The 27,047-nt window shown below is 43.9% G+C and overlaps 1 protein-coding gene across 3 annotated transcripts in view; it reads right to left on the reverse strand.

Moving 5' to 3' along the window:
- Positions 1–27,047, reverse strand: part of foxp4 (forkhead box P4) — a 92,491-nt gene that overhangs the window by 15,076 nt on the left and 50,368 nt on the right. Inside the window, exons 4-10 of one of the 3 annotated variants that reach the window (XM_080892234.1) lie at positions 17,055–17,177; positions 12,692–12,820; positions 9,050–9,185; positions 6,256–6,457; positions 5,668–5,766; positions 4,204–4,302; positions 613–700 (exon numbers count right to left, since the gene is read on the reverse strand). In XM_080892234.1, coding sequence (XP_080748360.1) covers positions 613–700; positions 4,204–4,302; positions 5,668–5,766; positions 6,256–6,457; positions 9,050–9,185; positions 12,692–12,820; positions 17,055–17,177 — 876 coding nt within the window. Of the gene's footprint in view, positions 1–612; positions 701–4,203; positions 4,303–5,667; positions 5,767–6,255; positions 6,458–9,049; positions 9,189–12,691; positions 12,821–17,054; positions 17,178–27,047 lie in introns of all 3 variants that reach the window. The other 2 variants (XM_080892233.1, XM_080892235.1) reach the window with 2 other exon arrangements.

The raw sequence follows: 27,047 nt of genomic DNA on the forward strand, positions 1-27,047 counted from the left end.
GGACGTGGCCGCTGTGTTCAGTAAACCGAATGTCCCAATGCGCGCCAAAAGACTCGTGACAAAGGATGAACTGAAGCTCCGCCATCACGTGATGTCACATGCTGCTGTTTCTGATGTCACTTCCAAAAAAAAAAAAAAAAAAAAAAAAAAAAAAAAAGACTCGTCTTTGTATTTGAACTTTGTTTGGAACTTTCTCACATTCGGCGCCGTTTAAGAACAGCATTTCACTTCTCGTTATTTTGCTTCTGCGGGACCATTCAGATGTTTCAAGAGGGTTTGCGTGCATGAACCACTCTGAGAACAAGAGACTCCTTGCAGCCTGGCCCTCCACTCTCTAGCTTCTGTCTCACTCTCTCTTTTCTTTTCCTTTTTCTTTTCTCTTCCCTCCCTCCTCCCCTCCTCTCAGCCTCACTCTCTCTTGCTGGTGACCAGAGAAGCTTTATAATTGGAGCAGCAATGGCAGCTTCCCTGCTGACTGCTCCTTTTAAATTACAAGCTCCACTGCTCTCCATAAACTCTGCCCTGCCTCAGACGAGTTGCGGCCATTGACAGGCTGAAACAGTCTTCATGACTTTGTTTGTGAGCAAACGAAAATGAGGTGTTCTTGCTCACCTGTATCTCCAGCTGCTGAACCACCTGCATCTGGACTCGGCACTGAGCAGTGCTGCGGTCATCTAGGGCATGCTCGTTGTTCAAGTGCCTAGAGGGGATGAGAGAGTATCAGTAATTTACTCATTTTCTGGGAAGTGATTTGATATCTGCTTGCAAATTTAAAATTTTTTTTTAAAGCGTCAAGATCAAAGAGCCGCTAGTCCCCACTCAATTAAGATTTTTAAGTCAATAGGATTATTGTTGAATCAGCTTGCAGGTCCTGGATGATGAAGTAACAAAACTCGGCTCTTTTACATTTATTTAAACTGAGATCTAAGCTGCTTCAGTGCTAGAAAAATAAATCACAATCTTGGAAGTTTATTTTGTCTACTGAAGGACGCGGCAGCTGTATTTTGTGTGTGTGTGTGTGTGCGTGTATACTTCATTGGTGCTTAGTGAACCATGATCCAAGACAACCACCTGGATATGAGCTCATGTGTTATTGCACAAAGCCTTATCTTAAGACTTTCTGTTAAACTCCTCTCCACATATTAACGCTGGTGTGCATCTGTGTGGTGTGTGTGTATGTGTATCGGAATGGTGGCGCTATTTGTTTCCTCAAATGTGGGAGGACCTGGGACCTTCTGATCTTTCCCAGATCACCCCTCCCTGTCTCCCTTCCACCTTCCCTTTCTCTCTCTCTCTCTCTCTCTCTCTGCACTGTCATCGCCAAGGTTATTCCCAGGTTGCTGCTGTCTGTGCATGAGATTGCGCGGTCATATATATGTCGTTGTGTGAGGGTAGTTAAGCCAGGCTGACTCATTAGATGTCCTGCTGTGTTAACTTTTAATGTTCATAAAGTCACTTGCTTGTTGTGAAAGTGCGGAAAAGTGCGGAAATGCACGTTTGCACGGCACGTACGGCATTGCGCGTCTAGCAGAAAGTAGAAAGTTGGGCAACATCAGGCGAAGACTAGAAATGAAAGAAAAACAATGATGTCATGGCGGGGCTAATCTAGGCAGATAGATGGCTCAACACAAGTGCACGATAATAATAACAAAAACATGATCTCACCCCTCTCACTCGCTCTCTCTCTCCCTGTCCGTCACTTATACTTTTGTCGACTCTCCCCTTCCCACTCCTCTTCCCCCGCAACTCCCCAAATGCCTATGATTCACACTCATTCCAACTGAATCTGCCCCCCAAACCCTCCCCTCTCTCTATAGCTGGGCCATAAACAGTAGCGGGGTTTTTTTTTCTTTCTCGATGTGTCCCGACAATGAGGCTCTGTTTACTCCTCTGAGTGCAGGCAGACAAGGCTTTAACCCACATTACACCCAGCTCCACCAGCCACAGCCAGAGTATTATACCAGAGGACAGGGAGGAGGAGGGAGGGAGGGAAGGTGGGCAGAGACAAGAGGAGAGAAGAAAGACTTGAAATAGTGAAGTGTCTCCTTCCTCTGTTCTTTTGCTCTACCCTTTTCCCTCCTGGGGCGATGACTAAGGCTCGCTGGAAGGGAGCGCACGGTTAGACTGATGGCACTGTGTGTCGCTGCCTCTATTTTTTCATCTTCCTCCCTCTCTCGCTCTCTCTCTTACATACACACACAAACACACTCTTTCACTCTCCTTCCATCTGCCCTGGGGCTACATGAAATGAGACACCAAACAACAGCTTTCCTCTCCAAACTTTCCCAGCCTGCCTGCTAGCTTTGATCTGACTGTCCGATGCCATCACAATCACTATTCACAGTTCTGTGATGGTGTGTGTGCGTGTGTGTGTGTGTACGAATACGTATTTCATCACCCAGGCTTATTAATATCTCCACTGTCCAAATAGCTAAGAGTTTCACAAAGATAATGAGTGTGAGTTTGTTTAAGGCTTCATTAGAGGCTTGTGAAGCCTTCATTATCAGCCACGGTGCCATGGGGAAGTCCACAGTGCTACGTGTGACAGGAGGTGGTAGGAGAATGTCAAGGCCGAATACTGCATCAGCATCGCACAGTGTATCCAAACTGGTAAATAACAGAGGGAGGAGTGAAAGTTAAGTAGAAGGACGCAGAGCGAAAAGAAGTGAGAGAGGGGTTTCTTGCTCTCACAGAGACCAAAAATCATAAAAGCCTACCAAATTAAAGAATGGCTTACAGACCAATATTTTTAAAGCACATCAGTGATAATTCTACATAGCTAGACCAGTTGTCTGCCTCTACTCAAGCAACAATGTGATGTATAAAAATGCACGTGCAAACATGGAATTATGGAGATGGAGGATTCTGTTCTTCAAGGAAGACAAAGACTCAGAGAAAAACGAAGTGAATCTGTGTACCAACGTGTGTTTGTACATGTATGCATGCATGTGCCTGGGAGCTAATGTGATGTAACATATTGCAACAAATGAATTAGCCAGGAAACGCAGAAGTGATGTGTACGATTGACATGTACATTATTAGCATTATTAGCTTTTCTTTGTTTTGCCTCACCTTTAGTTCATACAGGTAATCTAAATCAGACATTGTGAGTTTTATTGGCTTAAATTTTAAAAAATGGTTGTTTTGTACTGGTGGTAAAAAAAAAAAAGAAAGAACTTTTAATGTTTGACTCAAACCTGAACTTTGGTCGAGGATTGCAGAAATATTTAACGTTTACAGTTTTACAGTTTCATTGCCATTTGAAACTGTAAATAATGCCAACTAATTACTGAACAGACTTTGATTATCTTTAACTGTGTGATTTCTTTTTAACAGAGAATTTGAACGCATCTAGAAATATTACTATTATGACCTCTCCAAGGGAAATATATGCATGTCCCTATAACAAACTCTTTAACAACAACAACAACAACAATCTTTATTTATAGAGCACATTTAAAAGCCTTGGGCATACCAAAGTGCTTTACATAAAACAATAAAAAATAAAACAGTTCACACATAACAGCTGTAAAGGGGATGGAAATGGAAAATGGACAATAACAGAAGTGGGGTCAAAACAGAATCCTTTCCACTTTGACTTTTCTTCTACTTGCACTATTAAATATATACTAGGCATGTGATGTAAGTGGCAATCATAGTACAGCTCAGATTAACAGATATGTCAATCAAATGTAGTGTAGGGTTGTCTGATTTTACGCTGTGGGCCACAATTTGATCTTAAATTCGCCAGACTCCACTTTCTGTCAGTTTAAAGAAGTTAAAGTAAACATTTAATCCCTGAGATACCTTAATAAAAAATTAATACTTTTAAAAGTGTGTCTCGGAAAGAAATTTTATATTTTTCTATTGTACTCTTAGTGGAAAAACCCCCACCCCCGCCCCATATATTTCTTTAGTAGTTTTCTGTCATTTAATCTTTTGTCAGTCACGTATTTGCTTTGGTGTAGTTTGACTGGCCATGGGGGAGGTCATAATAAGTAAGAAAATCTTTAAAACTTATGAAGACACAGTTAAAATTCCAAATTTCCTGCCCTCCTTCACTCACGTCATTCATTGAGCCCAATTTGAGTCTTTGCTGAGCCAATTCTGGCCCCCAGGCCTTCTGTTTGAAACCCCCAGTGCAGTGCAAATATCTTTATTGATTTTTCTGAGTGCTTATTTTTTCAGTGGCTGGTGACTTACTTGATGAACTGTCCTATGTCCTCACACAGTGCTTCACAGCCAGGCCACTTACACTCTCCATGGCCATAGAGGGGATGGGAGCCAGTGTGCTCCTCATGACTGTGGAGAGAAAGACACACACAAACAGAGACAACAGTGACATTATATATTTGTTATCCTCATGAAACAGTAGATAAAGTCAAAGTAAGTGCTTAGAATATTAAGAAGAAAAGCATTAACATGTCACACTTTCACATACATACACATGCAAAAACAAAGAAAACAAAAACCGTGTAGCAGCAATAGCAGCAGCAGCATCAATACAGCCATCTGAGTTTGGTTAGCAGTCATTAGTACAGTTCACGAAGCCAAGTGCAGAGACAGGAGGAACAGAACAGAGTGGGGTCAGTCACAGAAGCCAGGCAAACAGGGGAATTGGTCCAGCAACCTCACATTCTGGAGTCCATGACCTGTGTTTCTGTTCCTGGCGTGTGCTTTGCATGTGTGTGTTGGTTTTGGTGTATGTTCTAATGTTTCAGGAGCTGACACAGAGCCGGCACGGGACCAACCAGCCATGACTGATTGGTGGCGGTTGCCGTCATGTGCTGGTTGTTCTTTTGTGGTGAGCTTATGTGTGTGTTTTTTGAGTGCGTATCTCTTCATATTTATGACAGTGTGTGTATTTATATGTGTGTCTGATGATGAAAGACTAGGCCAGGTTTGGTTTGGACCCAGGGTAAAATAACTGTATCCGTGCATGTGTGTGTGGCAGGTCCAGTAGCAGATGTGGTTCAGACTTGGACCTCTGCCGGCGACTGCTGTCTCCACATATATTTACATGACTGTGTATGTGCGTGTTTGTATGAGTGTGTGCGTGTGCATGTGCGCGTGCGTGCGAGTGTGTACATATGTGTGTGCGTGGACTGGAATGGGGATTCTCCCAAATCAACATCATAAGGTTGTCTAACAAAAACCATTTGTCTTGCAGATGGAAACATGTCTCTCTCCCTCTCTTTGCTTTTCACCTCTTCCTGATCATATGTGGAGGCTGAGGTTGGAGTGTATGTTGTGTGTATGTGTGTTGGCTGTGGTTGAGTCAACTCAGAAGCAGCTCAGACAGCAGACATGACAAACTGCTGGCAACCGCATTCTCCTCCACATCAGCCATGCATTAGCTTAGCAGGCTAATGCTATCCCCTTTGTGATCTTCTAAGCCAACTCTGTCGGAGTACTGCCAGCACACTGTAGCTTCAGCATGACCATGTGTGATATATTTGATTAACTAATAGAACCTCTCTTAATTAACACTTGACCAGCCACCCTTACCCCCCTCTGAAATGAAGTCAGGAGTCAGGATCAACAATGCCACTGGTACAAGCAGTAAATCAGTGCTGAAGGACACTTCAAACCACCCACCTCTAGTGTATCTTCTTGTCTTAGACTTGCCCACTTGTGACTGTGTGTGTACGTGCATGTGCTACTCACTGGCTGCTGGGGGGTTGGCTGCCTTTGGAGTAAAGAGGGATATGGTCATCTCCGCTGTCTGCCTTGGTGAAGGAGGATATCCACTCAAACAGTCTGGCTCTTAAAGACGGAGACAAGCCCATGAGCAGCCAACACAGCCATGGGACAACACAGCCCTTACACAGTGTGTGTTAGTGCATCCCCCAGCACATGCATCCCTGGAAATGATCACGCTCGACTGCGGAATTTATCTACTTGAGTAGAATTTATCTACTTCCTGCTACTACCCCTCTCCCGAATCCACTATCGTCTTGTCTTCTTTCCTAACTTTGTGTCCACACCATACTGACATGTGGCTGACACACCTCCTATCAAATGAGCTGAGCGAAGTTTACGCCACACTGATGTGTGATATGCTGAATGTGCATGTTTTATATCTGTTTTTTTCTGTGTGTCCAAAAGAAGGTTCAAATTTAAGAAAAAAATGACACAGTGAGAATGACTAAATAAGAAAGACCGGAAGAGAGTCACACAGAGAACAGACTGTGATAGCCACATTACCTGTGGCTATCATCAGGAAGTCATACTTGTTTCCACACATCACTATACCTGTCTCTCTTTGGGGTGTGGCTCTGTCCATTGGGCAGGCTGTGCAGTGGAAGGTGAGCACTGGCAGCTTTGGGGAAGGCTGAGGTAGAATTGGAGCTGTTGGTGCTCAAGTCAAGGCCCTCGGCCTGTTTCAGGGCCTCCTCGCTGCTCGGCACCCCCGACACATCCTTCCACAGTTGCTGTAGGTCTGACGGACACATCGCTGCAGGCAAGGACACAGATTTAACTTAGCAACTGGTCCCACTTAACCCGTCCATCAACTTCAAATGTTCATGCACAAATGTGATGATAGGATATTTAAGGTAAGCTGATTCTAATAAATGGAAGAAGAAATACGGTTAACTATAAACCAGATAATTGTACCGACGTGCAGACACACACAGAGAAGCAGCGATAGCTGAAACTAATCTTAAATGATAGCAGACATAAAACACACACGTGCTACTTTAACTGTCCCTGTGTTTAAGAGCGGTTTAGAGTGGAAAACAGAACATCTTAAAAACGGACCTTTTTATTGTCCCCCCAGAAAGCCAGTATTCTTAATTAAGTAGCTAAACTTTGTTGCAACTGCTACTGTCCAGCAGCTCCACTGCTCCCGTTGCCACCACTATTTGTGTGAAATGGGTGGGTGCACACTTTAAGCTTTCGAGTCATAGCTTTGTTATTTCTGCTCCAATTTCACAGCGAGAGAGACGCCTAAAACGCCACAGCCCACTCCGGTGGATCTTGTAGCATGCACACACGCGGATACACACACACACATCGACACAAACTCATACGGAGACTTTGCAGCAATCCAAATATTATGTCTGCTTTGTCTGCATTCTTCTGCGGTCCCGCCAAAACAAAAGTTCTCACTCTGGAAGAATGAGGTGCCGTGTGCGTCAATGTCTTTGTATGGGTACGCACATATATGTATTATTGGGACAGCTCCACACAAAAAGCATGGACGTGCTCACAGAGCGAAAGTGTGAGGTAGGTGAAGACCGCTATAGAAAGCGGCTCACAGCACAATCCAGTCACAAAATCGGAATTTGAGAGGAAAATGTAGGCGATTTCTTGGCAAAAGTCTGTGGTTTATTGATGAGCGACAAGGAAATAAAGGAAGGTTAAAAAAACAAACATGAAATGAGATGAAAACTGCTGTTGTAAGTTCCTCCAGCTAGAGCTTAAAGATGCAAAATATTTGAGGAGATCAGAGTGCTCTTGCTAAAAGTTTCTGCCAAACGTGCGTGCCCATATTTGGTCATGAGGGTTCATTTTTCTTTCACATTAATAACCGTGGACAAACACATGCTGGGGAGTTCTAAAATTAAACTGGGCGAATTCAAAATAAGTAACTGATTTGTCTGAAAGTTTCAAAAGCTGCTGAAACGGTTCCTTGCACACTGTTTGGTCTGTCTTATTGCAGTTAAAATTTATTTAGTGCTCTTTCTTCTTCTTCTTCTTCTTTATTTCCTTTTTGGCATGAACTTATTAGGCTTTGTCATAAGGCAGTTATGAGAGGTCTACGCAGCACCTCCATCCTACTGCGGTCAGAGAAATAAACTGAAACCAAAGCAGGACCCCTAATGCCACCACCTTCACAATGAACACAACAGCCCTTTGAGGCGGGGCAATAGTGTGTGCATTTGTGTGTAAAGGTGCGAGTGTTTATGCTCGAGTGTTTGTGTGTTTGCGTGGCATGGCTGGTCAGAGGAATGCTTCTGGCTCACGCCTGGCTGAGCCGTCACAATGGACCAGCTCTTTCACACTGCAGGGAAATTCCAGTCTGATACGGAAGGAGAAAGAAAGAAAAAAGGAGATGCCAAAGCCAAATGTTTGAAACTGCCTGAAAAATTACACTTCTAACAGAAACGTAGCCCCTGTCTTTTTCATTTGCACCTAGTAAGTATCCATTGGCTTTTTCCACTCTGTGTAAACTGGCATATCTATTTGTCCTCACCTCACACAAACAAACACCCTGTCCTCTAGCACATAAAGCACACATGTATACACACGCTTTTTGAGCAATTTGTCCAGTATTAAATTGATTTGAATTTCACTTTTGATTAGTTAAACACAGTTTCTTTGTTGTATGTGAGTGTGTGCGTGTGAGACTGCATGTGACTGTGCATGAGAGAAAAAGAGAGATCAGGGATCAGACAGCCAGAGGGAAGGAAATCGGTCTGTTTGGTCAACTCAGTCAGCGCTTTAGCAATGTTACGGCCACTTTAGAGCCTCTAAAGCATTCTCCGTGAGTGAGATAGTGTGTATGTGTGTGTCGAGGGCTGCTGTGCTAAGAGCACGGAAAACAAATGGACACAGATACACACACAGGACACATATACTCAGGGCGGGCCAGTCACCAGTCAACATTTATCATTCTAAAACTCTGCTGACAAAATGAAGGGACTGTGGGAGAAGTTACACGTAAGAATACACAAAAAAACCCCACAATCCAGTGGGCACAGCAATAGCAAAACGATGATGTTCTTGTATCTGGCTAATCTCAAGTACACACACATGCGTGCAAACATTCGCCCAAGCACATGCACACATTTCTCTAAGCAGGAGGGCTTAGTGCCATATTTTACCTATTACCCAAATGAGTACTTTCCACAAACCCACCAATCACGTTTCCTTTTATCTTTTATAGGCTGATTAACTTAACGGGCTTCACAGGCAGCACTGGGTACAGGCCCGCCTGTGTGTACGCCCATGTGTGTGCACACGCTTGTTAAGATGTGTTTGTGTCACCGGAGTGCTACAGAGTTACAGTTCTTTTCATGAATGTGTGTGCATGTGCATATACCTTGCTGCAGAGTCTGCATGGCGGCGGTGGGCTGCAGTGGAACCAGGCCCTGTCTCTGGAGGTTGAGGATGTGCTGCTGCTGAAGCTGCTGCATCTGGATCAGCTGCTGCTGGAAGGCCAGCTGCTTACTGCCTAACTGCTGTAAGCCACAAGATAAAAGGCAGAGGGTAAAGCAGTTAGGAAACTCAGTGCTCAGTTTAACTAAGTTGGTGAAGAAGTTTATTCATTCTTATTTTATGCTGTCTCAATTTTTTTATGATCCATATGGAAAGAAGTCACGCCAGCCAAAATTGCCTTATACAATGTCATACTGTAAATGTACTGTGAGCTCTACTAGACAAAAATCTGCTTGTAACTATAATTTACAACAACAAAAAACAACAAATTTGTAAAGGTATCACTCTCAAAATGAATTTTTAAACTATGCTGAATGGCCAAAAAATGTAGTTAAATGAGTTCATTCGGTATACATATCCTATTCCAACATTCAGATAAGATAATAAGATATTTAAAATCACCACACAGAATAAATAAAAGCATGAAGCAAGTAACCCATAAGGGATCGCAAGCTGTGAAGGATGTAGAGAAGGGGTGAAATGTTTGAGGGGAGAGTGCAGGAGACTGCATGTCATTTAGCAATAATGTTAGTGTGTGTTATGGTGATAAATGTCCCCTTTCCTCCTCTCCCAGTTCGGTGCAGACCTATGTTGCAACCCCTGAGAGAGATGGACTTTATCTCCCACAGATAAGTAGTGGAGAAAAAATAAATAAATACAACTCCTCATTGTGTGAGAATGTATGTGTGTGAAAGTGTGTGTGAAAAAGAGTGGCAGTCTGGACCTCTTTGAACAGAAAAGAACTCACAGGAAGGGCAAACAGGTCATTTCCTTTCAGACTTGGTGTCTGGGGAGAAGTAGTGTGGTGGTGGTGTGTGGAGTCTGATGGGGGAGTATATGCATGTGTGTGTGCGTGTGGGCAGGGGAGCATAAGAGAGTAGTTACAATTACCCTTTACATTGATTACACTGATTTAAAAAAAAGGAGGAAATACATCTTTCAATGAAACGGTTCAATGGAACTGTATCATATGATGTGCTGAACATCAGAGGCCCGGCTTGACAAACACCACTTGTAAGTGACGTTTAGACACAGATGGTGTCATATCTCACAAATGGCTGCTGTTCTCATGTGTTCAAATGTGTCACTTAGCATGAAAGGGAAATTATTTCATCTTTCAAATCCCTGTGTGCATGTTCAGCAAAATCCGCCACTGATTCCAATTAATTAATGTAAATACATAGTACTCCATTCTAAGGGAATAAATCTATGAAAAACAAAAAAATAACCAATCAAAAAACAAGTGGAGACCTGAGAAACGTATCGATGCTAATTGTGTCTGATTTTTGTGTGTGTGCGTTTATGTCTGTTTATTTGGTAACTACAGACACAAATATAAGTAGTTCAATTATTTGTGACCACAGCTTCCTACACCTTATTTTCTGCTACACCTTCCTCACATTATAATTGTATAGTTTGTTAAAGATGACACTCGATTGTTGTACTGTACTGCAACTGCAGTGTAACTGTGAAACTAAGCTTTCTCATACACAAGAGGTGTTGTAGTGCCGACAAAGCCTGTGCCATACTTTCATAGTCTGTTTCTTTGAAGCGGATTGCCAAGTTCTCATTAGTTGCAATAAATGGTTTATCAAAATCAGAGTGTCCTGACTGAACTGCCTCCTCCCTCTCTTTCGCTCTCTTTTGACCTCAGTGCCCCCCCTTCTCTACTTGTCTGTCCATTTTCTTTCTTCCAGTCCCTCCTCTGTCTCTCATTCTCTCCTGAGATATGGCTATGGTTTTTTTAAAACACACATTGTGTGTGCGTGTGTGTGCGCCTGCGTTCTGTTTACATTAGCTGTGGCTGAGTGGCCAAAGCTAGCGCAGTAACAGGCTGTCAATGTGATTTATGAGCACATCACACACTGTCTGAGCCTGCCAGTCACACCGACATGCACACACACGCACACACACACGAAAAAGGCCATTCAGTAGATGCACACTAGCACTGTGGATGGACACACACAAAGTACGCATGTCTAGTGATGGTCAGAGTCACTTCATTAAGCTGACTCCTGACCAGTCCCCAAATACTCCAGCCGGTGCAAAACACTAGCTTTACACATACGTATGTACACACTCTTTCAATGCATCATTTCCACCGTGAGGAAATTGAAAAGAGGATTGCAGAGAAGATGGAAAGGGGCAAAAAGTCAGTCAAATACACTAGTCCACAAACACTTCAGGCTTCCTTTCTCTATATATAGGCGGCTCAAATTTACAGCCTGGCTAGTTTTATATGTCCGGAAGAAATATGAACTGTTACGGCTACCTGGAAACTTCCAAACAATATGATACTCACAATGGAAAACAGTGACTGTCTCAATACTGTGCACTTATTTTACAGGACAATTGAGGGGAAAACACTTGGTGTTTTGGTTGTGAATGATGCCTTGTAGCACCTGAAATATACAGACTGCCGCAAGTGGCCTATAAGTCACATGAGTTGTATGAATCCCTGTAGGGAGGCATAGTCCCTCAGGTGTGTGTGTGCACGCGTGTGTTTGTGCTTTGAACCGTGACACATCAAGTCTTCCTCTCTCTCTCTGTATGACCAGTGTTGGCACTTGTCTAGTTGTTACAGGACAACAAACCTGAAAACTGGGACAGCAGCAGAGCGGAGGGAGAAAGGGAAAGCGTTTCAGACACCATCGCAACATGCGACTCAACCACAACTGGTTTGCTTTTGTCACGGTCGAGTTGGTTGACCGTGGTTGGTATACCCGCTGGGAGAGGGGGAGAAATCTAGGATGTGTCTCCTCATGCGTTTATCAGAAAAGTCTCATGGGGTTCTTCTCCTTAAGTCTGCCTCCTGCATTGTCCTGGGCATCTTTGGAAGCTTTTTGGCTAATGATCATTCATACAGTACAGTCAAATACAAATAGGCACGCACGCACACCCATAGGTTATGACAGTAATCGTGTCTCATCGATTTCGATTCGCTTTGTTTTGCCGTGATGTGTTCCCAGTTGATCCTCTGTTATCCTACTGTAACACAGCTGTGGTTAAACCCGGTACAGTGTGTGTGTTTGTGCAAATCTCTGTGTGTGAGACAGAGTGCGAGAGAAAGAGAGTGAAATGAAGGCAGACTCTTAGTGTTGGTGGGGTTAATTGACAATTAAAGTGTGGCAGACCCCTCCTACAGAGAGATTTCCCTTCAGTCTTAGAAGGCATGCAAATGAATACTTTGGCAGGGTAGCAGTTGGTTTAGCACAGCACTCCTTTACTGCCTCAACATAGCATGCGGATGTGAAAAAAGAATGAAAACCCATATTTACTAATTCTTAAGAAAGACAAATATGTGCATGCATCCCTGAAGTTGACAACTGGATGAAAAGGAGAGTGAAAGAAAACAGGAAGGAGAGAGCTATATGTGTCCTGCAGTCTATACATCAGATCCTCCATGTGACTTTTTTTCTTCCCCTTATGGTTTTCTCCCATGTCACCCACTTTTACTGCTTTTAAGAGTACTTGTGTACTTTAGAGTGTACTTGAGCTGAGTGAGTGTGCGCTTCGTTAAGTTCACCTCTTTTGCTGCTTGCTTCCCGGCCTGCTGCTGCTGCTGCTGCTGTTGCTGCTGCTGCTGCTGCTGCTGCTGCTGAGTCAGAAGCTGGAGATGTAACTGCTCCTGCTGCTTCTTATAATACTCCTGTAACTGGAGACAGATGCAGAAAGGGAGGTGGGGTGGGTGGATGGGTGGGGAGAGAAATGTGAAGCAAGTCAGTCACAACACACTTTCTAAAAGCTTCAACAATGCTACAGGTTTCCAACAGTGAAATGACCCAATATCGCCAAAATGCACTAACGTGAATGGCAGTCGCAAGGAATGCAGTTGCTTTGATTCCTCTCCTTGCAGCGAAGGCCGCAGTTTATTGTTGTGGTGGTGTGTGGTTTATTGACAAACCACATGCAACAAGCAAACACAGGCCCGACAAAGCCCACTGAAGTACTGCACTGAGCTGTTAGTATGTGTCAAGCTGTGTAGCGAGGTAATTGTATATGTCAAAGCTAACCGCCGGTGCTGGATTATTCACAGGGTTCAAGTTCGGTTATAGAAAGATCCGACTGACTGACCGTGCAACCAGATACAAGAGCAATGGAACAGAAACACACCTGAATATTGTAAATATAATGCACTAGACATGCATTATACTGCAGTGCAGAAATAAATCAAAAGGTCTGAAATGGCAGTTGGCACACACTAAGACACACACACACACACCAGCACTGCAAGACTGAACAGGACTGTTCTAAACCTGCAGAGAAAAAATGCACAAGCAGATATACTTTGATATACTTTGAGGCAGCACTTAGTCTATTTGGTGATGTGCTGTCATAAAACACCTGCTAGGTTCGTGTGAATACCTACACTGTTCTGCTAAGGGTTATGAGTCACCGAATCTTACATACCCTGTTTTTAGACTGCATGCAGATAGGAGGTATGGCCCTTAGGATACATGTGGTTATTTAAAATGTGTCCATCCATTGCTACTGAGGTTTCTACGAGTCTCCTTCATACTGCAGATTTAAGTGATTGCTCCCCTTTAATACCTTTAGATTTAGTGTGCTGCCTTTGATACAGTCACTCATAGTATCCTCTTACATCACTTACAGACTTTGGTAGGAAACAAAGGCTCGACTTTTAGCTTACCAGTCTCAAACCTCTACAACATAGCTTTTTCTTTCACTCTGGCTAACTTAAATGTCTTCAGTGGCCCCATTGAGTTATGGAGTCCCTCAAGGCTCCGTTCTTTGCCCCCTTCTCTTTTCCACAGGCATGCTGCCTCCTGGCAAGGTTACTCAAAGTCATAATGTGCATTAGCATTTCTACAGCTAAATAGATTGATAAAAAAAACAACCCACATGTCCTAGGAGCCTAGCAAACCTCACTACTTGATTCTCTGATATGAAATCCCATTTGTTCTGAAATTTCTTCAGATTTAATATTTTTTATTCTGTCTAGTCGTCCAAATGCCATCAGCTCTACTGGGGATAACCTCTGTAAAATAATATGAAATGGGCTGGGCTCGGACTCTTATTTGTAGTGCCAGCTTTATTAAAAAAAAAGTTGTTTAGTCTAGGTTCTGTCAGCTTAAAATTATCTTTGTAAGTAGGTCATTTCTTAAATTGCTGGCATACAAAAAGGTTTACATGCTTGTACATATGCAAGCTGTTCTCAGCTTGATGAATGGAACTTTGCTGGGACATGAGCAAAACCTCCATTCAGCATTTGCACCAAAGAACAGCACTTCATGTTGGAGCCCCCACACCACTGAACCTTCTGTCGACTGAACTCAGATACAGTTAAGCTGTTTTTATGCATTAACTCTGGACAAATGTAGCACACAACGGGAGATAGTCTGTTTATCGCGTGCTCTTCTTGCTTGAAATCTTCCATTTGGTTTAGGTGAGCAGGGCGTACAGGAGGGACGACACAGGACTATTTCCTGCTCTGTTCGCACATTGGCACTATCAGACATCGCACTCACTTTGTAGCTGTCTGATCCGACTGCTTTGGACAGATCTGTTCTCAAACGCACCTCTGTTGGGAAAGGTTCAGATCCTCTTAAAGCTCCTCTTTTTGTGAAAGCCTTTAAAAAATGTTTGATAGCTTTTTGTTCATACTTTTTCATTTCTATTTGTTTGCTTTTACTCGTTTCACTGTCTATACTTCCCATGTACTCTGACTCTTTTGTTTCATTCTTTTTTGTAAAGTACTAAGCCCCCTCCCCCCCATACACATACAGAGGATCTGACCGGCCACAGCTTGTCTGTTTGTTTGAGTTTGTAATCATTAATTTACCCAGGAAGCTCCATTAAGATTATAATCTTGCTGAGAGTAGAGCAAGGCTGACAGGAAAACTCACACTGGCCACAGTGTGTGTGAGTCTTTGTTAGTCTGTGTGTGGGTTATCCTCCTGAGAACAGCTTGTACATGTGTCCGTCTGCAGTTTGTCTTTGTTTCATGGTGCATCAAATGTTCAAAGAGGCTTTTCAGCAGAGAATGACTTCACAGCACAGCAGTTGCTTCGGTCTCTCATCCGTCTGACCCTACAGTGAACAGACTACACACCACTGCCCATCCTCACCACACACACTATGAAATGTAATGCTCCTTTTGTGCAAAGCTGTTTTACATTTTCCAGTTTCAATCTTATCCCAGACGTAGCTTCATTTTAGCATAATTTACTGTGCTTGCTACCACGATGTTCCTTCTTGTCCTTAATTTATTTTAAATGCGGGGCTCATTCCTTCTTGCTGCTCTCTTTTTTTCTTTTCCATCTGTCTTTCTTCTCTTTTATCGCTCCTTAGGCGGACTTAATCTCTCTTTTCCGCGTCACTAGCCCTGATCGCCTCATAATCACACAGACAAATGCATATGCAAGCGCACGCACGCACACACACACACACACACACACACACACACACACACACACACACACACACACACACACACACACACACACACACACACACACACACTTAGCTGGAGAGTGGTGAGTTGAGGGAATAATTAAGTGATAATTAAGGTCTTTTTAATGATTTGATTCAGTGGCTCTGTACATTAAGTGTATGTGTAAGTGAGGCACTCACCTCTCCAGCCTATTACCATGACCTTGACTTTAGTGAACACACACTAAAGAAAAGCAGAACAACTGTAGCATAAGTAAAGTAAAGGTTGGAGGAAACTTAAAGGTTAAAACACACACACACACAAACACACATAAACATACACGCAAGATCCACAAGTCAGTGCCTGTGCAAACACACAACTGCTGTGTAGCAGTGGGCTGTAAAACTTACTTACACACTCTTACACAATGTACTATTGCCATGGGGATATGAAATTTAATGCTCCAGTGAGTGATATGTTGGTTGACTGTTCTGTGTGTGTGTGTGTGTGTGTGTGTGTGTGTGTGTGTGTGTGTGTGTGTGTGTGTGTGTGTGTGTGTGTGTGTGTGTGTGTGTGTGTGTGTGTGTGTGTGTGTAATAGTGCCTGATTTGCAGATATACACTAAGTGCGTAGTCCATACTGTGGTTAATTAAGTGGGAGAGCAATGTTAAACTCAGTGGTTTTATTATTGATGCTGTGAGTGAGTGTGCATTATCAACCCCCCGTCCCACCGCCTCCTTTTTCCTCGTTATAGAAAAGAAAAGAGGAAAAAAAGAGCTGGTGAAGAGGTTCTTAGCCATCTGCATGTCTGTTTATAGAAAGCCACCACATTTCACATTTCCATTATGATACATGTTGTCAGATCTTCCCGCTGCAATTTATACACGCCTAAAGCTACCACTTCTTATTAAATCTTCTGTCTGCTCTGGCTTTGCCCAAGCCGTGTTTTCTCGATATCCCCTACTAAGCAATTACTTCTGTGTCCCCGCACTGTTAGTGGTCATGTTTGCAGCCTTTAAGAGCGTTTGCCTGTGCAGGTAGCAGGTCATGGGGGTTGGTGTGGCTAAGCATTTGACAAATGTGTTGCAGATGAAGAGTGTTTATTGGTTTGTGTGTCGACATGGCAACTCCTCTATCACCTGCCGGGCATCAACACACTTCTTAATCACCGTGATTCACAGGGCGATGCCAAAAAGCACGTGCGTGCGCGTGCATAGGTGTGTTCGTGTGTTCCCGCGGGCAGAAGCGTGCCCTGTCTCCTAACAACAATGCTAAAGAAGAGGCAGTTGAAATGACAATGTGTGTATGAGTGGAAATGTGGACGTGTGTTTATCTTCAAAGATCTCAGAGCGTTGAATGAGATACAATCGCACCCATTGTGTGTCAGCGGCTACTAAAACAGACACATCCGAACATGTCAGGCTGGGACTGGGTCCAGATAAAGCGTGTGTGTGTGTGTGTGTGTGTTGTGTGTGTGTGAGAATCCGCGTCTTACCTGCTGTAGCATGAGAGCCTGCTGTTGCTGCAGCAAGGCCTGAAGCTGAGGAGGGGACAGGATCTGTTGCATCTGCTGTGGAGTGATCATCTGTGGACTCATCATAGCCATAGACACCGGGACCTAAAGACAGAACAGGGGAGCACATACATTATAAATTATTAACACACCTAGATATTGTCAAGCAAAAGTAGGATAAGTCAGCCACTTAAGCTAAGTTAAGCTTTGTGTCAAAAGGCAGAGCCAGCGCAGCAAGCTTTAAGCATGACTGTGCCTGCACCTGAATGCCCCATTGAAAGGAGGTTGTACAGTATGACGGTGCAGACGAGTAAGCTGGAGAGTTATCTTGTCTCTTGTTCTTTGCTTTCAGATACTGTTAAGAAATGCTGGCAACATTAGACAAAAATAGGCATGCTATAAAACATATTGTTGACAAGTTCCTACACAAAGCTGCCACTATTAAAAACTATTTCTGTGGCAAAATCCCAAGATAAAAGGACAGATATGCAATAGGCTTATAAAAAAATAAAAATAAAATCTTATCTGGTTTTATAAACACATGATTACGACTGCCTGCGATTCTCTTTTCCTCACAGTCAAGCCCGGCTAAGAAGAAAGGAAAAACAAAGTGGATATCTGATGAGATGAATATCTCACGAGATAGCGCTGCAGGCTGCTAAAGAAAGTGAAAGTGAGAGGGGGGGGGGGGGGGGGGGGTTACAGGGAGAGCGGCATGGTGATTTTTTGTAGATGGCGTTGTGCAAGCAGCTCTTAATGCATATGCACTGTACACAGAGACGTGCAGATACTAATCTGATGACAACTGAAGACAAACTTACCACATAAAATCAGAAACTGAGACAAACATGCACATGCATAAATGCAGACACAACATCTGAAAAACCACTCTGGCAAAATCCTGCTGACAAAGAAATTTTGCATTTATTCACTGTGGCAACAACTACAGTTAATTAGCGCAGCTAATAGATGAGAAACTAAGAGATATTTACGGAGGTGGGAGGAGGGCTATATGGGGTGGGGGTGGGGGCGGTTGTGTTTGAGAACTCTTTTTCTCTGGTTATAGACTGAGTGATAACAACCTCTTCCTTCTCTCCACATAAATAATAAAGTTTGTATTGAGCTGTTTTAATATCTCTGCTCACATATTATGGCTATTTCACAGGAAAATGAAGTAATTGCCCATCTCCCGATTTTCACTTTTTGATATATAAATTATTAATCCATCTCTTGATCAACTGTATGCGTGTGCATGCATTTGTGTGCTAATGTGTGTGTCGTCCCCCCCACCCCACCCTTAGGCTCTTTCCACTCACCACCTAAGTTCAGGTATGGAGGGTGGCAGCAGGTCAGCTGTTAGCGGTACATGAAATTTGTATAGAGTTGATTTGACCTTGTAAACAAGATTGGCCATAAAGAAAAAACAAACCAAAAAACAACACTTCCATGCCATCTGTCCTCTTGCTCTTTTTCTTCTACTCAGTGCTAACAGTGTCCCCAGACTTTGTCTATCCCTTTATGAAACCAGGCTTACCTAATTAAGGACACTTTGAACCACACACAATGATGAAAGGATGGAGGAGGGGTAGGAAGAGGGCAGGGCACAGGTGAATCTGGGTTACGGAAGTAGAAGAGGATTGAGTTGCGATATAAATGTGCTGTTGTGTAAGGGCGGGTGGGTGTGTGAGCTGAGAGGAAGGGAGGAGAAGAAGAAGAAGAAAAGACAGAGTCAGAAGGGGATGAGCAAGGAAAATGGTGGTGTTGTGGCAGTTGGTAAAGGAATAGGCAAAGGAGATGGGGGAGGTGGTGGAACAGCGAGCAAGATGGGGGCGGTGATGGGTGCCGCTTGGCGTCATGCCAGCTTGCCCCCACCGCTGGGCCTTGTCATTCTAAGCTGCCAAATGAAAAGCTGTAATTAATTGCTCTTGTGCATCCCATTCTTCCTTCCTGACAACTCATACACTCTATTTTATACACACCGCCATCGACATTTTCAAGTCGCAGGCGTAATAATTACTGGAGATATAGCACCTTTCTGTGTGTTGGCTGACGTTCTGACGCCAGAGCCGAATGTGCGTTCCTGTGTACAAGTGCAGATATACTGTACTGTATGTGTGCGTGCGAATGTGGGTGAAGGTGTGTGTGAGTGTGTGTGTGTGTGTGTGTGTGTGTGTGCGAACGTGCATGCGTTTAAAGCTGAACGTGTGTGTGGCAGGCTGAATGCTGAGTAGTTAAGGTTTGACGCCATTAATTGCCCCTATAATCTAATATCACAAAGCGTGGTGATTATGGGGCATGCGTTGCCACCGCCATACGACACCGCCAGCCTGAGAGCGCCGCCACAAAACAAAAGCCTCGCCATTAGCGATTTGACGGGCCAGGACAAAAGCGCCTCACAATGCAGAATTATATTTTCATTCGGCTTTGTCTCTCCTGGTGAATGATTTCTCCCCTTTCATTGGACTGTGAATAGGGAGAGTCTGAAAAGCCAGGCGATTTGAAGTCAGCCATTTATTAAATGCATTTAATTTTTTTTCCCGTTGTCGTCCATTTTTTTTTCACGTTGCATGTTAATTTAAAAGAGAGAGATGCGCGGCAGATTAGTCGGCGAGAGGTGATTCTGAGGGGAAGTGAGCGGAGGGGCGAGAAGAGAAAGTGGAGGAGGACGGATACCATCCACAAAAGCAAGAAATGGAAGAAGATAGGGAGGAATGAAAAAAGAAGTGGATTATAATGGGTGGAGATGAGAGATGTGTGTGAGGAAGGAACACGACCGGGGAGGTTTGCTTAAAGAGGAAAGTGCGGCCTCGAGCTTCAAGCAGCGACGACGCGTGTGCACGAACGTGCTCACGCGCACACATTTAAAAGTCTGACAGTGAACAATGCCACGATTTCAAAAATCTAAGCTGTCTCTCCTATCATTTCCATGTAAGAATCAGTCATTAGTAGACGCACATGCATGCACGCACGCACCAAGACGCACGCTGTCGAGAGGGCCAGCGGCTGACAGAGGTCAACCCTTGCCATGGATAGAGGGAGCCCGGGGAGATGGGGATCGAGCGAAGAGGAGAGAAACAGGAGACAGCCCTGTCGTTTACAGAGAGTGGAGGAGTAATTAGAGGGGTTGTTTGAAGAGGGAGTTTAACTGATTAACAAAGGAAGAGAGGGAGCAAGGGAGCGCCTGAAAGATGGGAAGGAGAATGGGGAGAAAGGCATAAAGTCCCAAAGGAGTGAAGAGAGAGAAATAGGGGAATGTAACTTGCATTTCAATGAGGCTCCATCCCTCTCTCCTCTCCTCCCTTGATGACTTTTCATTCTAACAAGGAGGAAAGCCTTTCACCGCTTTCCATGATGAAACCTTTAGAAGATGCGAAGGATGGCGATCTGATATTAAACCAGCGTGCAGCCAGAGGGAATAGGCTCTGTGCAGCTCGCTATTATGTTTACACAGAAGAATGCTAGGTAAACGAATGCATCGCCGCTAATTTGGAAGTGAACTTTGGACTTTAGACTTCACGTTCCCAGCTGAGACAGCTGACTGCAATAAATACGGTCAATGCACAGCCTCCTGAGCCATCATATATATTTCTAAAGTATGTTTACGCACCAGAATGATCATCTTTGAAATACACAAAAGCAGTCTTTCTGGGCCGTGACACAACTCCTTATTTTCAGAGAAACAAAAAGATCATGTTGACAATTTATAAAAGAATTACTGTGCCCTCAGCACAATGAGATAAAAGTACTTCTACAGTTCTCCACCTCATGCTGGCTCAAATATGTGAAGCCACAACATGTATCTAAGTGTGCGAGTGATGGCAGTGAGTGGCGAGAAGAAAGGAGGCTATAATCAGAATCTAAACAGGCTCTCGCTCTAAATGATGCAGCCCCTGCCTCTGGGTCTATGGGGACACACAGGAGAGAAGGATAATTGAAAAAATGACAAGGAGAGAGCAGGAGGAAAGGAGAGAGAGGCTGACACAGACCTCCTCTCCTCCTCCTCTTCACCCCGCCTGTTGGTGGGAGCAAACCCCAGTGCTGTTTATCCTTGTCACTGAGCATTACCACCTCACCCCGCAAAGTGTGTGTGTGTGTGTGTGTGTGTGTGTGTGTGTGTGTGTGTGTGTGTGTGTGTGTGTGTGTGTGTGTGTGTGTTAGACTTTTCTTTGGTCTTTTACGCCACATTCATTCTTACCACACCTTTTCACTGCGTTTGTGTGTGTGACATGCACACACACAAACGCACTTATACACACACACCCACACAGATGCAGGTGCATATAGCTTCTGGAATCTGGTTTGTGTGACCGCAACCACACAAAACTTCATAAATAGCAAATAGAAATATGAGAAATATGAGTATGAGAGAGAATAGAACTCACTGAAGCAAATAAAAAAAGATAGCAACTTGGTGAGTTTGTCAGCGGCCTTCGTGACTTTTAAGCACCTTTAAAAAGAAAGAAGTAGATCTCTATATAGTTTAGCTTGTCCCAAGCTGAAGGAAAATGTGACTTTGGTTGAGAAAGTTTCTCTTGAGAAAGTAAAAGTCATGCAGTTTCAGGTGATCCTGCAAAAACCCTCCATTGGTCCCCCTCTCTATTGTTCTCCCTCGTGTCACTCTCCCCGAGGCTTTGGCGTAGATCTCCCAAGACGCTCAGTCTGCATCAACACCTCAGGGGCCGGCGGCTGTCCTTGCGAGACGGGCTTCATGGACCCTATAGTCTGGGCCGAACTGTGTCACCCACCACCTTCATTTCAAGTATTTCCACTGTTAAAAGGTGACGTTTAAAAAGGTTCTATGAATGCAGAATGTTTCTAAAGTTAGCGAGTAATCAGGATTGAAAATGGATTTGTAGGGAACGCTCATCGTCCAGCTGTAATTGGCCGCATTCCATTTCTGTTCTTATACTCGTGCTGTTGTCCAACCAGCTTTAAAGATAGGCCTATGGACAGTTGTTTTTTTTCTGTTGATATTTATTTTTGTTTCATTCTGAGTTACTTGAAAAAGTGTTTTTCAATCATTATTCCATGGACACAGGTCGCAAAGAAGTTTGCAAATCACATGACAAAGCATTGTTGTCTTTTTTTTCTTCTTCTGGCACCGGTCAACTGCGTTTGGTTGTGTGTGTTTCAGCACCGTGCAGCGTCCTTACACGTAAAGATTTTAACAGTGTGAGGCGAGCGCTCTCGTTTCTTGCTGGTTTAGGATTTGTTTATCCTCCAGCTATCATCTCTATTGCTCCCTCCATCTTTCAGCCCCTCCAGGTAAACAGCCTGTCTGTCCTCATCATGCCAAGGACTGAGAGGAGAGCTTGGGGTTGGTGGGGGAGTGGGTGTGTGGGGATTTGCAGGGGTAAGAGGGGAAAAGAGAGAAGCAGAAGAGAAAAGCATTTGAGTGAAGAGAGAAGGAGTGCCTACTGTGCTGAGAGTGTTGTTTGGAACTCGGGGCCAGGGCCTTCACTGAAAGTAAAAGGGCCCCATTGTGTGTGGTGAGTACCCCTCCTCCAGCTAATCTGCAGTGGGGCTAGGGGCCACATTATTCTGAAGGAAACTGATGAGCGAAGCCAGGTGAGGCTGGGGATGATATGGACATGCTCCGTATTTCAAACCTTTTTTTTTTTTTGCTGAGTAACGCTTCTGTCGTTGTCTCGATGAACAATGAACATATTTGTTTAAGCGGCTTGTTAAGAAACAGTAAAATGACTTTAACTGGGGACAAAACGTTCTGGATTAAACTAAATAATAAATAGTGTTTTACATACTTGTAAAATGCTATAAAATATTTTAGTTCAAAAAGTGTGTGAATATAATTATTAAGAACGGGTCTTTTAGAGCAAAAAGGGAAGAATTGAAGGGATCTTGAAGCTGGTCCCGTGCTCGCTGGCCATGCACGCTTTGACTCTTATACTCATATACAAACAGTATGTACTGTATGTGGAGGCGTATAAAACATAGCTTTCTCTGACAGGGGCTCGACAAATGAAAAAGAGAGAAAAAAAAGAAAACTTGAGAGAGGACAGTGAAAGACCAGTAAGTTCAAGTGGATAACCCCCCCTTCCACCAAGCTCTCCTCCTCCGCTGCCTCCCTCCATCTAACGCCCCAGTGCTCCAGAATAAAAATGACAACACATTTCCAGAAACACACACACAGACACACACACACACACTCCGGGCCCTTCATTGGGAAGTGTGAGAGGCCGTTATCGACCATATTTCATTACTGATTTCACTCATGTTTCAAATCACAAAATAAGAGTTTCACACTTCAGTGGCCAGACCCAAACCTTTCCTTTCCATCCTTCTCGTCTGTCTGTCCACCCCTCTGACCAGAGCCAAGCCCAATCTACTGGCTGCTCAGCCTCCTCTCATACACCCTTCGCAAACTGTCAGGATCCCATACTACCCCCCAAAACACACACACACGCTAAACTGCACACAAATACGTGCACACACAGCCACAATTCCCTCCACATCAAATAAGAGAAACTGCCAACTAAGCACTTTCATTGAGTGGACAAAAGAAGTGCTTTGGGAAAAACACTTTGAAAGGAAATAAAAGAGAATGAAAGAAGGAACTGCTTCAATTCTGCAGACTCTAGGGGGCAAAACACTCATCTTTCCAAGTACTTTTGTTGATTAGTTAAAAGACTTCGAACACCCCCCACCCCTCAATCCTTATGTTTAGTTTTCAACATTTCAACAATATATACGTGGTAGTTTAAAAAAGGCAAGTGGAGGAAATCACTTAGCAATACAAAGACAAACACGGCAGATATTAATATTTTAAAACGGATTAAAAAAAAAAAAAATCCCGACGTGACGAGCGGCATGACTCAGTTTTCGCCTCGTGCGCCTCCTTCTCTTCCTCATCCCACTGCGCTGGTGTCAGACCTCTCCAGAGAGCAGAGAGCCAAGCTAATTAACATATCTCTAATGAGTCTTTTCGTTTTTTTCCTAATTAAACGAGCTCCTCAATAATACATGAAAACGGGACACCGCACTATTCAATTACATACGTATGGGCCACAGCCAAGCACGTGCGTTAATCTGTATGTGTGCATGCCAAGTACCAGTTTGCTAAGTGTGCCAGGCGCGTGTCTGCCAAAACGGTGCATATGCTTCTGCCCGTGCCCACCCTGGAGTGCAAGTGTCTGCCAAGTGAGTCCATTGTAGAGAAGGTGTGGCAGGTCACGGACGCATCGTATCATGCTGGGTAATCCGCCAATTCCAACACCGTCTGCCAACTTTGCTCACCAATTCTCTCAGTAGCACTTCTGCTGCTCCCAATTAAGGTAACTGTGGTCAATTATGTCCAACGCCAACGACAAACACACATTTAAAGTGTGAAATGAACCAGCTGCCTTTGTGGCAAGATCATAAACACAACTTCCCCAATCTATTTGTCCAATTGTCAGACTGTAATCTAAAGAGCGACAATTCCCAGCCATCGTTATTAAGTATCACTTGTGTTCATTTCTTGAACCAGTTGTTAATACACTGCTATCTAATAAATAATCAATTGTTAAAATATTTTCTTCTTTTTAGTCACTGCCGCTGCAATTGTGTCGCACACAATCGATTTCTTCTTCAATTGCTTGTCTCGAGACTCGAGCTATTGTCGGGTTTTTCCTGAACGTGACATGACAGTGACACACACACGTGTGAGCGCACAGACGCACACACACACACACACACACACACACACACACACACAAAGTGCACTGATACCATCTCGCACATCCAGCCAAACACAGAGACCATCTCTGAGCAACCAATCAAAAGGCAGATACAATCTGAGAGTTTCTTTTGCTCTCTGCTCAGATCCTCCCCTCTATTATAAATAAAGAAAAGAATAGAAATATGATGGGGAAGGCGTGGGGGCATAGGATATGGTGGGTGGGTACGGGAGAGGGGGTGGGTGGCTTGTCAAGCGCAGACCGAGGCTTCTCCAGAGAAGTCAAGACACGAAAGGAAGTCTTCCCGCTCACCCTGTCTGCCTCTGCGGTTCTCCCTCGGAGAGAAGGGAAAAATCTAATTATCGAGCTCCTAAAGATCTCATTATTGTCTCAGGCTCATTTGCATGTGTGAGAGCGAGCCCAGCAGGAGCCAACCTGAGGACGGCCATTTTGTGCCTGATGTGGAGCCACCGTGCCACCGCACAGTCGCTTTCTGCCACCTTTACAAATGACCAGATTAAATGTCTACCTTCGCTCACGCCACCGTTCACGTCACCCTCTGTGGCCAATGTATGATTGCTTCAATTAAAGAAACCGAGCGCAGTCGCCGAGATTTAAAGGCGATCATAGAGCTGGAAATTACAGTAATTAAGAGATGTCTACCTGCCACCCTTACCAGCCTGATTTATTGTAAACAACTTCAGTGCTGAAGCGACACACAGGAACACACAGGAACAACAACCGGCGTATACTTTGTGCTGCTGTGTTTGTGTCTGGAAGGACTCAGGAGCAAACACACACACACGCAAATGTAAATCCAAGTGTATCTGTGTGTGTGTTGGCAGGATGTGTGGGGCGATGTGAGCTGACAGCTCAGACAACAGAGATGTAGCATTGATGCCCCGGAGAGTAGAGAGGTTAGGCAGGCCACACAGCAACAAACAAGACAAACAAGACAGAGATGGAGAGTCAGGAGAGGAGCAGGGCGGCACAGAGAGAGAGGAAGGAGCAGGCAGTGGAAGGTTACACTTCTTTCTTATAAGTGATGCGCATTTGAAGCAGGTCAAGTGAACGCGCGTTCGACCTGCACTTTATCCCATTCATGTGAAAATGAATGTCAACATTCTCGTCACTCTTCAATGGCTAACATCAGAATTACACTGCGTGTTAACTCCCAGTTTCACTTCCCCCTACATGCTTACGTTCTCTTACTCCCTCCCCACCCCCTCCTCCTATCTCTTTTAGTTCTCTTTTAAGATGAGCCAGGAAGTGAAGAGTTGTAATGTAGCATTTAATTAAATTTCTATCCTTTAAGTAAACTCCTGTTCGCCAAAGCAAAGTTGAGCCCAACACGGATTGACCGCCAGCCTGGATTAAAGCCACGGAGGTCATTCTGCAAGCCAGAGACCGAGCAACGAACAGTCGAAATAGTAGGAGAAACTAAGAGTTTCAAAACCCAGATATGGTATAAAACAGTATTTATTTTATTTGCTTATGTCATAAAACCTCATTTCTACACCTGCCAGGTTCTATCCAAAGTAAATAGCGACTCAGGTTTTGATTAAAGTGTAAGCTGTAAAATCCCATTTTTGGAATCTTTTTTTTTTCTTTTTTTTTGACATCTTGAGTAATAAGCAGTCATTAATTCAGTGGCATTTTTTGCACTTCTCAGAGGTCACTTGGCAATTAAACCGCGTGGCCGACAGTTCAAATTCTTTACTTTTGGGCTTTCTCTTGATGATGCTGTTTCTGATCAGCCACGGAAGATTCTGCTATTCACAGTAAAACACACAGCTCCGAACATCCCTGTGCTGCTGCTGAAAAGCTTTGACATTTAGATGTATTTTCTATATATTTAGGAGTTGAAATGAAAATGCTTTAACAGGAATGTTGCTGCATATATAGATGAAAATTGCAGATCTTTATGCAGAGTGTTATTACCTTGCTTTATAAATCAGTAAGCCCTATTTTCCCCCCCAAAAGTGCCTTACCGGGTTTAGACACCACACAGTAAATCTTACCTCATGCTCGTTTCTGACTCACATCTGTCTTTCTCTCTCTTCCCCTTTTCTGCGTTTCCCATATTGTGATGGTGCGGCCGTGTGTTTATAATGTGGCATGCTAATGAGAAGAGCAGTGCAATAACCGGACTGCTTGCTGCTCTAATAGACCCACGATCCCGCTTTATGGATATGCGACACAGCTACAAATCACGCTTTTGCATGTGGCCTGCATATTATAACCGAAAAGAATTACCAAGAGGAATGTCTTGTGTGATATCTATCAACATACACTGCTA

The sequence above is a fragment of the Rhamphochromis sp. 'chilingali' genome, assembly GCF_963969265.1.
Source record: "Rhamphochromis sp. 'chilingali' genome assembly, chromosome: 9".
In the NCBI taxonomy this organism is placed as follows: Eukaryota; Metazoa; Chordata; class Actinopteri; order Cichliformes; family Cichlidae; genus Rhamphochromis; species Rhamphochromis sp. 'chilingali'.